The sequence below is a fragment of the Drosophila serrata genome, unplaced genomic scaffold (assembly GCF_035046125.1).
Source record: "Drosophila serrata isolate PLE 108 unplaced genomic scaffold, ASM3504612v1 contig_227, whole genome shotgun sequence".
Taxonomy (NCBI): Eukaryota; Metazoa; Arthropoda; class Insecta; order Diptera; family Drosophilidae; genus Drosophila; species Drosophila serrata.
The window spans coordinates 80,570-96,695 of record NW_028257125.1 but is presented as its reverse complement, the minus strand read 5'-3'; the positions used below and the strand labels follow the sequence as shown (position 1 = coordinate 96,695).

General features: G+C 37.4%; 1 protein-coding gene across 3 annotated transcripts in view; it reads right to left on the bottom strand.

Annotated features, from left to right (window-relative positions):
* Positions 1-3,362: 3,362 nt before the first annotated feature.
* Positions 3,363-16,126, bottom strand: part of ARY (Aldo-keto reductase on Y) — a 57,471-nt gene continuing 44,707 nt past the window's right edge. For 2 of the 3 annotated variants that reach the window (XM_086829862.1, XM_086829861.1), the window contains 2 exons: positions 3,760-4,102; positions 3,363-3,703 (listed from right to left, as the gene is read on the bottom strand). In XM_086829862.1, the coding sequence (XP_086685988.1) occupies positions 3,425-3,703; positions 3,760-4,102 (622 nt within the window). In that variant the 3' untranslated portion in view covers positions 3,363-3,424. The remainder of the gene's footprint in view (positions 3,704-3,759; positions 4,103-16,126) is intronic. The other variant, XM_086829863.1, reaches the window with a different exon arrangement.

Sequence of the window (16,126 nt, the reverse complement as noted above, 5' to 3'; positions counted from 1 at the left end):
ATTGCTTAAGGGTGGCAAATTCGTTGTCTTCCCCATAAACACTTACGATCAACAGAATGATTATTTATAATAAAAAGACGTTACATAGCTCCTTTGATAACATTATTAAACCTACAGTTGAAGTGAAAGCATCATCATCTTCAAAATCATCATCATCAACCCGAGGTCCTTCAAATCAACGGCCGACTCTCACATTAAAAAATAAATTGATTTTAAAATCATTGGGATTTAATATTAAATAAATAATTCAAATGAATGAGATTTTGTATGTTCAAGAAAAACCTATCACTGATGAAAACATTGTTAAAAAAGAACTACATACTTATTATCCATATCAACAAAACTTCAAGCCAAATGATGAAGTTCGTATCACAATACAGAACCAAGATTTGTATGTCCTTCCATGTGAAAGTTTTCTCCACTTTGAGGGAACACTTAGCAAAATTATTGACACAAATACAGAAACGACTTCGACAAATGGAGCTACTGGGATGCTTAAAAATAATTGCATGGCCTATTTTCTAGATGAAATAAGATATGAGTTAAACGGGTGTGAATTGGATAGGACACGGTTTACTGGAATTACAACAACTATTAAGAACTTTCTCTCAGTCGGTCAGCAGGAAGGAGTTCTTTGTCGTAATGCCGGGTGGAGTGGTGGAGACAATATTCCTTCGGGAGGACATTTCAGCTTTTCTGTACCTTTAAAAATGTTGATGGGATTCGCTGAAGACTACAAGAAAGTAGTGTTAAATTGTAAACATAAGCTCGTTCTCTTGCTTACAAAAAACACTGATGATATGTATATTAAAACAGTTGATTGAAAAACACACAATATTGCTATACATAACATATGTTGGAAGATCCCCCACATCGTTCCAAGTGACAGTGCTAAAATTAAAATGTTTAATGTAGTGAAAAGTGGAGCTACTCTCCCACTCGCATTCCGGAGTTGGGATTGTTATATTAATCCAACATTGGTACAGGGAACACATCATATCTGGAATGTAAAGTTGTCTGCAAATAGGGAACGCCCACGTTTTGCTGTCATTGCATTTACGTTAAATGGACAGCTAATTACAAACAATTTGAGAAATGCAAAAGTATATTTAAATTCTGAAGTCTATCCCTATGAGGATTTGAATATTACGTCTTGTACGACATGTATACAAAATTCCAAGAGAGCTATTACAATAGAGAACCACCTGCACTTCTATCCCCCATCAAGTTTATAAGGAAGGCTCCTGTCGTTGTTGTTGATCTCTCATACCAGAATGAGTCTGTAAAATCAGGACCGATTAATGTAAAAATTTCCACAGAGCTAAGTGTGGCGAGTGAGATGAAAGCAAAGGTATATTGCCTTCTCATCCATGATCGACTAGTTGAATATACACCATTGAGTGGATTAGTTCAACGTATCGTCTAAAAAATTTTAGAGGATAAGATCATTCAATTTTTATAATCATTGGGAGTAGACGGAAAACAAAACCAAATCCACAACCTCTTTTACAATACATCAACTTGTAATTAGCATAAATAATTTCATGAAAATGTATAAGAATAAAATTTTCCCCGAACACGTGCAATATCTGGAGGATTCATTAAAATATTTCCATCAGAGGATGCCTGATATACCGCTGGTTTCAAATATACATGGACAACATTTCACATCTTGCTCTTGGGCGAATGATAATGTCAACAATGGTCTCGATACGTGCTCCTGTCATTTTTTTAGTGTTCGCTCTCAAAAATCATTAAAAATTATGAAAATGTATGTTAATTTAGAACATCGCTTCTGATATTTATATTTGATAAATAAAATTATAATATATAAATAAATATATATCCATTTTTTATTGGGAAAAAAAGGCTTGGGGATTTTTTTTTTCAGTATTTATTTTCAGATTTACTCTATCACTTAAAAGACACAATTCCATACCAAAGAAGGGCACATCTTTTGGTCAATGAAAGAAAGGGTGGTGAGGGTGATCCTTCCTCGAATTTGTAAAAGGATGGGGTGGTGGTGTGTGTAAGCATGTACTATCTCACAGGGAAAATCCACGCTCGTGGTGAGCGTCATTCATATGGTTGTACTTTGGTTATTCTGTTGCATGACATGTACCCTTTTTCAATTCCACCCGCGTCCCTATTTTAAGTGAGGGTCGTGGGTGATCGTCCAAGTGCGCTCCAGGATCGAGTAGAGCGTGGATTTTCCGTTCCAAACATGTACCCTTCTTCAATTCCAGTCCAGTCCCTTTCTTAAGTGAGGATCGTGGGTGATCGTCCAAGAGCGCTCGAGGATCGAGTAGAGCATGGGCGTGGAATTTTCCGTTAGCACCCTTCTTCCATTTCACCCCCATCCCTTTTTTAAGTGAGGATTGAGGGTCAACGTCCACGTGCGTGAACGGGATCGATGCGGCCCAGGATCGCTGCGGTGCGACCTTTCAATTGCCTCTCCCGTCCCTTTCTTTAAGTGAGGGTCGTGGGAACGTACACGTGCGCTCCGGGATCGCTCCCCTCCCTTTCGCACTCGTATCCACATCCTTGTTGGGGCGCTTGAAGACTTGTTCACAAGTGTCCTTTTACATACACTGACCCTAATTAATTGCATCTTTATTACCCCCATCCATTGACAGGTTGACAGCTAACCCTCATTAATTGCATTTTTATTACTCAAAGCAATTAAATGTTTTGACAGCTAACCCATTAATTGCATTTTTATTACCCCTTTTGCCGACATCAAAGGTCCCGAAAATCCCGTTTCTATACTACTCTTGAGATCCAATTAAAAAATCACTTGGAAACCCCATTAAATCGAGTTTCCCAACAAGGAAAGAATGGTTAACAGAGACAATTGCTTTACTGAAATCAGATAAGATTACATCTGTCTAAAAGTTATCTTGGAAAGAGATCTCAAAAAGTCTTGTTTTTCTTGATTTTTTGGGAGCTATAGGATATAGTAGTCCGATTTTCATAAAATTTTTTAAAAATTGTTTAGTAATATATAATGGTTGTATCTTAAATTTGATCAAATTCTGTTGAAAACTGAAAATGTTATAATTTTTTTTTTAATTTTCTAATCATTCCTATGGCATCTATATGATATAGTCGTCTGATCCGGGCCGTTCCGACATATATACGAGTGAGAGTATATAGAAAACTAACTACAAAGTTTCATTCAATTAGCACTGAGAGAATTATAATACCCTGCAAAATTTATACAAACATATACAAATATAAACAAATATAACCATTTGTACATAAAACATAGGGTATTTAGGTGCCATGGAAAGAATATTTAACAAATTTGTATTCTTCTGGCATGTGTGATTTCAATAAATTTTTAAGAAAAAGCAAACAAGAAGTTGTCAAATTCATTATTAAGTAGACTAATCTCGTTAACAGTATTTTTTAATTAGTTATATTAATCGTCTCCTTCTTCATCTATATCATCTCCCTTGTCTTCTTTCAAATCTTCGTCAGGCACTTCTATTTCCAATTTCTCAATATTTTCATCATCACGTTCAAAAGGGTAAAAAGGATGATCCATGACGTTTTCATATTTTACAATTCGACTTTTCGGATTTATACCACGTAAAGAGCGTGTATCGGCATCGTCTAATTTAAAGTCAAATATATTTAAGTTTTGTTTTATATGTATAGGATTTGCCGCTTTGGGAATTGGTACAACACCGTAGTCCACCTAAAATAAAGGAAAGTTAAGTATAGAAGTTATTTAATAAAAATGTTATATAATACCAAATATCGTAGGACTATTTGTCCAGCGGATTTCTTATATTTTTTAGTCAACCGTTTCATACCTTCCGAAAAGAAATATATTGGAGTATGATTTTCTCTATTTGGCTGACCTAGTGGGGAATGTGCATTTACAATAATTCCATTATAGCGGCAGTAATCAACTAGGTCCTTTTGCAAAAAACCTGGCCAGATTTCAACTTGGTTAACAACTGGCTTATATGAGCTACACTGTATAATTCGTTGAATCTGTTCCATATTAAAGTTCGACAACCCAATACTGCGAACTAATCCGAGTTTGACAAGGTCCTCCATTGCATGCCAAGTATCTATGTAATCAACATCACTTGAAAAAAAGAAAGGATTAATACTTTACGTAAATTTCTGTGTATTTGTGTTTATTTATGAAGCGTTAAAGTACAACTGTTAATACAGTACAGTACAGTACAGTAATTAAGCACCAACCGAAAATGTATACAACTGAAAAACTTAAGCATTTCCGATTTGATTTAGCCAAGTAACAACATTTCAATCTGCCCTCAAAAAAAGTTGACCTCTCAAATTATTAAACAACGTTTGTCTAGGATACGTGGAAACAGACAAGCACCGTAGCATATCTGGATCGAAAACCGTTGCAATCATAAAAATTATCGACGATTTCGAATCTGCAACAACTTGGATTTTTTTCTTTTTGAGAAGATGTAGTCGTAAAATTCATTAGCATTGTATACTTTAATTAATTTTGTTAAATAAATAAATGTAACCCTGGTCTCTATGCTTGTAGCAGCTTAAACATGACAAATTTTCTACAAAAGTAAGAATCAATCGAATATTTAAAGAAAAAATGTGTGCCACATTAATTATATATTAATGTGAAAAACTTTTAAGAAGACAGTGATTAACTACTGCACAAGTGTCGTAAATGGTCAGGCTTTCTACTAATTTATGCTCCGAACCTGTACTCCCTTAACTGAATCCGATCTTTAAGTGTTGAAATTCTGATTTCGATTCGATCTATTGCTGGTATACCGTAACAGTAAATCGGGAATTTTCATTGTTGGTGAGGTTAGGTTGCGTAAAAAGAATATAATTATACAAACTCTGGTGACTCTGACATAAGATTCGCACCTGAGTGCTTAATATAGCTGTGTTTGAGCGGAGCCTACCTAGGGCCGGGCAACCCTGTGTCGGAAGTTTCCTTGCTTCGTCTGTACCCTACTCAATCCTACTCACCTTATTCTTGGATGACAACACGTTAACTCTGTCGAGATCGGTGGGAAATGCTAAGTAAATAACTATTCAATCGACACAACCAATTTTCAAGCAACACCAAGGCAAGAGACGCCAAGGTCCTAGGTTTTGCATTCCTAATGGAAAACAGCGACTACAATCTTACAAGATTCCAAATGACCAAAACACATTTTTTGGAGGCCGTTAAATTACATTCATTACATAAACATTACATGTATTCAAATAACATCAATTTGTAATGTTAGGTACACGAAAATTGTACAGAGCATGGCACTGTTAAGTTAACAGGCTTTAAGTCAGCTCTTGCGTCCGCATTACTCAGGTTATTGGTTAATCGTTGAAAGATATTTAAGCATTTTGAGCATGTTTAAAGTGTCAAACAGTGTATAAACAGCTAAGTGTAATTCTTTTAACAGCCAATCTATTTTCTTGGATTTGAAATACGTATTGGTGATCGTGGAATGTATAAATTAACTGTGGTATCCCAAAAATTTTTAAGTTTTAACAATATAAAGAAAACAGTTTGGTGTATTAATCTTAATAGCTTTGATCTAATAAAACTTTTTACATTAAATTGAGGTATCTATTCTTTCTATGTGATGCTAGTGCACTTTTGGGCACTTTCTCTGAAGTTTAACTTTAAAGGTACTAGCCTAAACTACTACTATTGAAAATAGCGTGTTCTTTGATATTTTACAAATAGTGGAATATTATAATTGTAATACACTAAATAAAGAGTGTAAAATCATAAAACACTGCATATGGTTGATCGCCTGAGCCACGCAATTAAAGAAAAGTGTAATTTTGTGTGAATAACATTTTGTAAATAGAACATTTTTACCCAATAATATTATTTTGCAATAATATTAAAATTAAATTCAAATAAAACAAGAAAGGAAACTAACTTCGGCACGCCGAATTTTATAAACCCTTGCAGATAGAACTTCTATGACTAGGAACCCATACAATATAAAATATATATATATATGTTAAAAAACAATGAAGTAATACCTGCATGAAAATCTGTTGAAAACTGAAAAAGTTATAATTTTTAATTGTATTATTTCTCGATCATTCCTATGGCAGCTATATGATATAGTCGTCCAATCCGGCCCGTTCCGACATATATACGAGTGAGAGTACAAAGTTTCATTCAGATAGCTTTGAAACTGAGAGACTAGTTTGCGTAGAAACGGACAGACAGACAGACGGACAGAAGGACAGACGGACAGACGGACAGACGAACATGGCTAGATCGACTCGGCTGTTGATCCTGATCAAGAATATATATGATCAAGAATTTATATGATCGGAGGTGCCTTCTTCACTGCGTTGCAAACTTCTGACTGAAATTATAATACCCTGCAAGGGTATAAACACAAGTCAAACAAGTTTTTAACACGGAAAAAAATTTCCATCCTTAAATAGCGGGACCACGCCCATTTTTCTCAAAGCACCTTTTTCCTAATATTAACTTGATTAAAAAAAAAAAACAGATAAAAAAATTTTACTTCGTTTTAAAGATATTAATAAATGTCACATAAGGTGGTACGTCGCCCCATTGTGCAAAGGTATAGTCTTCAAAATCTTGATGCCGATACAGCAGTGAAATACAATGCCGGCAGCACAGTCTGGGTCATATATGGAAATAATGTACGGTCACAAATTGAAAACAGAAGGATCAACGTTGATCCATCCCAGAAGAAATCGACAAGGACATCGAGGACTTCACGAACACTCTCAACAACGCGTACAAGGAGTCGTGTAGTGTATGAGTCTGCACTCCTAGATGACATAACCACAGTGGTGGAACAAAGAGCTTAACGAGCTAAGGAAAGAGGCTAGGAAAGCCATAAATACCAGTTACGAAACCAAAGACTGGAGGAGTTCAATGTATAGTAGCCGCCCAGTTGGACTTTGCTTCATGCGGTGACCAATTTTGGATAGAAAACTATGTCGATCAGGGATGGCCTTATGCATGGTGTAGTGTCCAGCAAAGCTTTAAGCAATGCGGAACTTTTCAACCTACCCTCGCACTCAAATGATAAGAGCTTTTTCACAATGAATAAATTAATAATACCTAAAGAAGCGTTCGAAGACCAATCACATTAGATTACGATCGTATGATTACACAGTTAGATAAGGAAAGCCCAAAACTGCAGCTTACCTGCTTGCAGCTTCCTTAAGCCCTAATCAATATTCTCTTTTTCTCTCTTGACGAACGTTTGTGTTTATACGTTGTTGTTGTGTTTACACACGTGTCTCAAAGTTAACATTCTATACATTATTAAATCGAGAAAATACATGTTTATCAAAGGCCGTTTTGTGTGTGAACATAAGGTAATTAAGTACCGTGTTGTAAATCCCAATATTAATGCAGATTTCCGTAGGGCTCAGCTTCAAAGGCGTATCGGTGGCGGAGTCCCCGACAACAGCCCCTTCTCTGTTTTCGAATATTTTATTCAAGCCAATTCCGCAACACAGCGACAATTTTCGGCTCATAATTGGCTCAAACGATTCATAGCCCGCGGCCAAAAGGAGACTTAACCTCCAGCCGCCCGGTTACGTAACCTGCCACATGGCGGATGCGAACTGGGCAACCAAGAAGAAGACCAGAGTGCTCCAAAGAATCCAAGCCATGTGAGAGATTCGATGTAGATCGGATACATCGCCTTATGACTAAACTATTATCAACGAGTGGCGGCGGAAAAACCCCCATCTGGCCGAAGACCCAGTTTTTTGATTACGCACATCTCAGGGCGCAGTGTACGCTGCGTGCAGCAATGTTTTTGTTTTGATTTTGTTTTATTTTATTTAATTATTTTGTCAATTTAATAATAAGCAAACACCCCGCAGATAGACATGAGTGTGGCATTCGTGTCGATGATTAGGTTTATTTACATTTTTGACCAGCAGCTCTCAACGCCATTGTGAACTTGGGCCCAACTTTACAGCGTATCATGAAGTGGTGAAATGAAAGGTCGTGTTCACGTCAGGAGGCCCTTCGCGACGCCGCCTCTGTCCACCGAGCTTCCAAAGCTTTGCCGCTCTTGCACTCCCGCAGGTCGGCCCTTCGCGCACTGCTCATCGGGCTAATCTAAGCGCTCCCGAGTTCCCGAGCTTCGTTCGCTGCTAGGCGAGCTGAGGAACGGCTAGTTCGCACTCCACTTCTCGGGCCCGCTCTCGCACTGTTAAGCTTAGCTTATCGGTCGGGAGCGCAGCCCTTACATTTAAGCTAATTAGTTCTATGTATGAAGCGTAATAAAGCGGAAACAATTATTCGAGCTCCACGACGCCACCGACTTATGATTTAACCACTACGGGTTATATGTTTTCCGACTGCGTCGCGGGAGCTACTTTCCAATACAGGATCTTTAGCGGCAGGATCGCCCCCTCCTTTTCATGGTCCTCCGAGCCGGATACGGATATCCTTCCGTCCTTTCACCAGCAGTTCCCGGTGATTTTTCCGCTGAGATAAGTATATGCTTGCTTCCGTCTTGTTCTCGCTGCCGGTCTTCAACAGTGGGCCAAACATTTAATTTCGGTCGCACCGCTGCAAAATTTATTGTTTTGTTAGTGTCAACTCCCCGTCCGAGTTTTCCTGACACCACGGCAGTGAGAAATTCCACTTTCTATTCGCCTCCGAACTTCAAAATTTTCCATCCGTATCCGTTTTGTGTGCGCCGCCATCCTCCTCGCCGTCGCTTCGATTCCCCGTTGTTCATCCACTTGCCAACGGTCGAGGCCTATGTGCAGCCACTTAAACACACACGCATTCTAAACTTGTACTAATATTTCCGTACAAAAAAAGTTCTCCGTGAACAGTGAAATTGTATTTCAAAAAGAAAGGCATAATTAATATTGGCCAGCCAGTGTGCGCTTGTTGCGGGAATTCACCCTGCTCGCCGAACAGTCCGCCGCTTCCACGATTTTCGCTTATTTTGGTGCTGTATCCATACACAATTTTTTCTGTTTGCACAATTCAATACAGTCCACTTCTCGACGCTCCACTGTGCCCATACAAACCATACAGTTTTTCAAGAAACAAATTTCGTCAACCAAGGATTTAGAATTATCCGAATTTAATAAATCCTATTTTTTATTTATATCAATTTACAATACATACATATATTGGGCAAGCTTCGCGCTATTCTGCGCTGAGCATCGATCTCCACAATTATTTACATATATACATATATATTGGGCAAGCTTCGCGCTATTCTGCGCTGAGCATCGATTTCCACAATCTACATACATATGTACATATATTGGGCAAGCTTCGCACCCTTCCGCACGCTTCCCCAAGCACGTCCGTCCCGGAGTCGGCTGGTTGTCGCCTGCCACCGGTGGACACCGAAACTTTCGCTGGTGACTGTCTACGGTGGTCCACATTCAGAGACCTTTTTACGGCGGTTTATATTCACAACTCACGTCTCACCCCGGTGGAGAAATTGTTCCACCTACTATCCAAGACAACTGGCGAAGCGCACGCCATTGTTTCCAAAGCCCCGCTCACCAATGAGAGGTTCGTCGCAGCTTGGCAAAGCCTCACCGACCGCTTCGAGGGCGAGCGATTCCTTTCGAGTAAATTATGGTTGTGTAAGACGCACTACTAATTAAATTAAGTAGCGTGTCGTACTATCCTAAGCTAGAAAGAACCCCGACCACGGCGAGCTAGACCCGAGCATAGCAAGAGTGCGCATCCCTAGCGAAGGAAGTACAAGGTCCTCTCTAATAGTAAATAACACCCTCTATTAGAAGACCAACTGGGAACAAACCCTTACAACTCGACGTAAACTACACATTTTGGCGTCCGAACGTAAAGCCGAATCAGGTCGTTTATCTGTTTAGCACACGAGTCTGTATACTAAACCATCCGCATTAGGGAAACAATAGGACTAACTTCAATAAATGAACATATTGGATTGATAGCATCGATTGGAAGAGATAGTGTAATTTAGGAACATACGATTCAATTTGAAAGATAATTAATCGATCAAAGGAAGCTGTTTCAATTCCACAGATACTTATCACCATACGTTATTTAACTCAACCTTGTTTAAAATCTGACTTTCTTGAACACATTATACTGAAACTTTAATAAGTTGGTATTTTGTCCGATTTTCTAGTTAACAAGAGCATGAGGCAATAAACAAAACTACAATCCACTAGTAATTATAGATTGAACCGAGATTTTCTGACAGGAGGATCGACATAAAGAACGACAAGCCAAATAGTCAAAACCAATTATAATTTAATAGCTAGCATATAGCAGCCAAGCATAGTTCTGATAATGCAGTTGACATGTCACAAGGCATCGAAAACAGCTGCGCTTTATGTAAATAAATATTTACACCAACAGTTTTATTTGAAACACCACCTTGCAGATATAAGCAGTGTATTATAAATCATATAAAAAGTACACAAACATGTCCCTTTTGCAATGCGGATTGCAACGAAACAAATTTATCGTATTCTAATAATTCATTCTTTGCTGAATTAAATGATGCAGTAGCAGGCACATCTAGTGTAAGCGAATATCAGGAAAATAATGATAATTATCCATCTAGAAAACATACCAGATCAGGCAGAGTCTGAGGTACACCTCCTAGAAGGGGAATGACAACCAGAAACACATACAGAGGAAATTTGAATAGGCTCCTATCAGAACCTTCAACAACTTCCGGTATGTCTTTTAGTACTCAGACAGAGATTATGAATTATGTACAATTGACTGTTAGCCAATAGCAGGCTCAGCTAATGGAGCAACTCACCTCATACATAGTGATGACCATAGAGACATCCATTAAAACTCAATTGGACAACTTACACCACAAACCACTGGCACAAATTCCACACACGAGAATATTCAATCCAATAGAAATCGTAGTAGGAATGATTATGATCAAAATCGTTATTCTCAAAATTATTCAGGTAATAATGTAGACGAAATAGGCATAAACAGGAGCAATTCAAACTCAAAACCAGAAAAAGTTGCAGGAAAAATGGGTTTAAAGTTCGACGGCAGCAAAACAAGCATCGAATGGACGAATTTATGTACACGATATGTTCACATTGGTGTTTTATGTGACCATTTATACCTCTTATTTGCAGGAAGGGAAAGAGATTGGTATTGGAAGTTTCATGAAATAATTATAATTTCGATTGGAATACATTTTGTGGCGAATTCAGGAATAGATTTGGTGATATTGAGACAGACTATGACATTTGGGAAGCAATTTTCAAGAAAATATGGAAAGATTGATAGAAAGACTTCAGAATGGAGTTTTCGAAGTACTGTTAGTTGAATTGTTAGTTAGGAATGCGAAGCCTAGTCTACAACACGAGTTATTGGATCTTAAAATCCTAAATAGAGCACAGCTCAGATTCGAAATACGCAGGCACGAACAGTTTTATAACAATCTTGAAACATTCAAAAAAAACCTTTTCGGTCATACGTGGCAGAGTTAACTACCGAGAACGAGGAAACAGGGTTAGCGAGAGTAGATGAAGTAACAGATTAAATGCAGTGTCGAAATATTCCAACTTGTTGAAACTGTAACAAGCAAGGCCACCGATTTGACAATTGCATGGCTTAAAGAGCGATATTTTGCTACGGTTGCGGACTTAAAATATAAGCCCACTTATCCGAATTGTAATCCGGGAAACCGACAGCAGGATGTTTTTCTGAGCAACAAGGAGAGTCATCCCTAGAACCAGAAGTTGCAAATTCGAATCCAACCATCAAAACCAACGTATTGCAGGAGACAAGAAATTTAAGTCAACCTGAGATTAATTTTTCTTTCACGCCTTAACATATAAGGATACAAAATTACTTAAATACGGGTAAGGAAATATTTAATAATAAAGAAAGTACTGAACATTTTTAAAACCCAAACGATCTACTATAAGATTATTAGAGTTTTGGAAGAAAGTTCGTCATGATCGACAAAACTAATTTTGGCAATAGTTTATAGTTTGATCAAAGACTATATACTGATATTCCGATAGAAGGACGTATTTATGAGGCATTATTAGATTCGGGAGAATCTATTAGTTGTTTAGGAGGCTTAGCTGCTCAGAATCTACTCAACCACAAAAAGGTAAAGAAATGTTCTGGCGTAATCAAAACTGTAAACGGAACAAAAAGTAAGGTTGTGTCAAAACTTACTATTTCTATACAGTATGGAGATAAGATGGACACTCTTGAATTATTTATAATACCCGACCTTAAAGAGGACTTCTGGCAAAAGTTTGGACTAATAAATAAAATTACAAGTAATCCAGTCATTTCAGTGTTAGAACTTGGTAACTTAGATTATAATGAGGAGTCTCCAAAGTACCATGAGTTAAAAAAGGAGAAAAACTTCGCCTTGAGACAGTTATTAAAACATTTCCATCGTTTGCTACTGAAGGATTAGGTCGTACCAGTCTGTCCACACATAGCATTGATATTGGGAATGCGACTTCTATTAAACAGCGGCATTGGCCAGTTTCACCAGCAGTTGAAAAGCTAATGTTCGCTAAAGTAGATAACAAGCTAGCCTTAGGTGTTATCGAAGGATCAACTAGCGACTGGAGTAGTAACTGTGTGTTAGTAAAGAAGGGAGATAAAAACCGCTTATGTCTTGATTCAAGAGAAGTAAATAAAGTTACAAAGTGAGAAGCATATTCACTACCTCATATAGATGGTATATTAAGTCGTTTATCTCCTGCTAAATTCATAAGTGGTCTTGACATGAAGCATGCATATTGGCAGATACCGCTTCATATGAATTCTAGATAATACACTGCGTTTACAATTCCAAATAAACCGCTATATCAATACAAGATGCCTTTTGGTCTTTGCAATGCAGCTCAAACTCTTTGCCGTCCGATGGATCGAGTTATACCGGCCCACCTCAGGACCAAAGTTTTCGTTTATTTGGACGATTTATTAGTTTTGTCCGAAGACTTTGATTCACATATGCTTTTACTTCAATAGATAGCATTATGCTATCTTTGCTACTCTCAGTTTTCCTTTGACGGAACTCCTAAAAAAAAAAGATTCGCTTAGATGGGATGACAAGGCAGAGACCGCATTTGAAACCTTGAAATAATGCCTTACTAATTCACCTATTCTTAAAATCCCTGATTTTTCCTAGCAATTTATTTTGTTGTGCCCCGCCAGCTCTTTTGGAATCGGTTGCGTACTGGCTCAGGAGAGAGACGGAGTAGAACTTCCAGTTTCATATACAGTCGAGTCCCGATAATTCGAAATGGCAAGGGGATCACTTTTTTTACGAATTAGACGGGAATTCGATTTATCGAGATTTCTATTTAAAGGGGCTCAAAAATGAAAGAGTCGAATAAACGGGGTACTTACATTTCACATCATGTTTACATATGTGTTTAGCTTTATTAAAATTAAACAAACATAATAAATATGTACATTCATGTGTACGTTTTTCAAATTAAAGGAAAATTAAACAAAAAATTAACAAACAAAATTAAGCAGAAACATTAAATTATTAAAAACGAAATTTCAAGCTTTAAAATAATTGGTAATTTTTGATGGCTTCGTGTTTTTTTCTTTTATTTTTTCCATTGCGTTTTCTAAACCTATTAGGTTGTCACACACTATTTGGCACATCATGAGTCGAAAAATAATGTTTAAGTTGAGGAATTAATGCTCTGGTTTGTAAATTCTATAAAATTTCTTCTCCGTTCTGATTTCTGCAAAATCTAACAAAATATTTCGCATCGCATTACGATTTATAAGACGTTTCGAAACAAAATTACTATTTATAAGAGGTTCAATATTCTTTGCGTTGCGCCAAATACTACGAATTAACGAGGGGACCAAAATGTATGGAATTTTTACGAATTAACGAGTTTTTTTCAAGGGGACAGAATTTTTTACGAATTATCGCGATTTTCGATTTAGCGGGGTACGAATTATCGGGATTCGACTGTATGTCCGAAGGTTGACCAAGGCGCAACGTAATTATTCCGTATCTGAATTCGAATGTCTTGCCGTAATAAAAGGAATTAAGAATTTCCGTGCATATATCGAGGGTCAGGATTTCTTAGTCATAACCGATCATGCAGCTCTGCAGTGGTTGATGCGACAGAAGGACTTATTAGGAAGGTTAGCTCGATGGTCAATGAAGCTGAGAACATTTACGTTCACTATTAAGTATCGCAGCGGCTCGCAGAACGTCGTAGCAGACGCTTTATCGCGACAGAACGAACCGACCATTGATGAGTTTTTCCAAAGTGGTCCGATAGTTGACTTAGATCCTCCACAATTCAAATCCGCGGAATACTTAGACTTGATAGCGAAAGTATCTAAAAATCAGTCCAAGTTTCCCGATCTACAAGTCAGGGACGGATACATCTATAAGAGAACCACATTTACATTGGGAGATATAAATGAAGAAAATCCAGGGAAACTTTGGATACCTTCAGCTTTAGTTCCCGATATTTGCATCAAGCTCATGATTCTCCAAGTTCAGCTCATTGTGGTATGAGTAAAACTACAGAAAAGCTGAAAAGATATTTGTTTTGGCTATATATGTAGGGATATTACAAATTATGTTTATTGATTTGGGTAAATTTCACAAGTTACATTAATAGACTTTTTTCTAAACGGAAAATTTCGGCTTTCGCAACTCGACTGGTCTCTTTCAGGTATTTGCAACGACTGACTCGGAATTGAAAAAGAAAGAAAAAGAAAAGAAAAAGAGGGTTTGATTTTTGAATGAGAGAAAGGGTGATGGCAAGAACTCTGATTTCTGGAACGGGATAGCAATACTACGAAATCTGGATGATGCAATCTTGGCGGTTGTGGTGAACGAAACAGTGTATGCACTCCCAGTTTTCTAGGTTTCCAAGTAACCTAACTTCACCCAATCCCACATATGTACATATATGTGCGTCACAACCACAGCTACAATCTTAACCTAAAAAACCTTAAAATCCAAATATGTTAAACTTTGGATTTGGATCATATGGCCGTTTTAAGGTTTGGCGGCGACATGGAGATGCCTATAAACCAAAAATCACAATTAATGCCGTAAAGCACGGTGGAGGAGGAGTAATGGTATGGGGTTGTTTGGGCTCTGCAGGCGTCGGAAACATGGAATTTATTTATGGAATAATGGACCATAAAATGTATATTAAGATTCGTGAGAGAAATTTAAAGAAAAGCGCCGAAAAGCTTGGAATCAAGGATTCTTTTTTACTTCTACCAAGATAATGACCCGAAACACACGACCTTAATCACTCGCCCCTGGTTGCTATACAATGATCGGCGACAGATTAATCCTCCTCCGCAGAGTCCCGACCTCAACTCCATAGAGCACGTATGGAATCCGTTGAAAAAAAAAAAACTTTCAAGGTCGCGAAATTCGCAAAAAACCTGACCTAAAGGCAGCGCTACAAGAGGAGTGGAACAAAATGGACCAATCTTATTTGGAAACTTTAGTTTCATCCATGCAAAAACGACTTAAGGAAGTCATTAAAATGAAAGGATACCCCACAAAATATTAAATTTAATTTAAAACTGTTAAATTAACTAATAAGCTAACCTTTATAGAGGTGTATCATGACTTTTGTGAAATAAAATGTTATGAATTTTTTAGTTTTTTCTAATTTTTAAGTAAACTAAAAGAAAAAGTTGTAATTTTTTTTAATAATATTAAGGAAACTGAAACAAACAACATGTCATTTCTATTTTTTTCCAATTAAAGTTTAATAAAGGATTATTTTTTAAGTTTAGTTAAATTCGTCTGTTGTATCATCACTTTAGTGACACACTGTATATATCTGATTGTATCATTTGTCGTACCACGAAAAGTCCAAATACGACTCTAAAACCTGCAATGGATAAACCTTTGACCTCAGACAGACCATTTCAAAACTTATATATTAACCTATTAGGGCCATATCCTCGAACAAAGAAAGGAAATATAGGATTACTTATCGTAGTCGATTATAACACACGCTTCTATTTCTTGTGTCCTTTTAGAAAGTTTACAGCCCCTAAAATCTGCGACTATTTGAGGGGGGAGGGGGGGCTGTATTTTATACATTCGGCGTACCAGAAGTTATACTTTCTGATAACTGTAGTCAATTA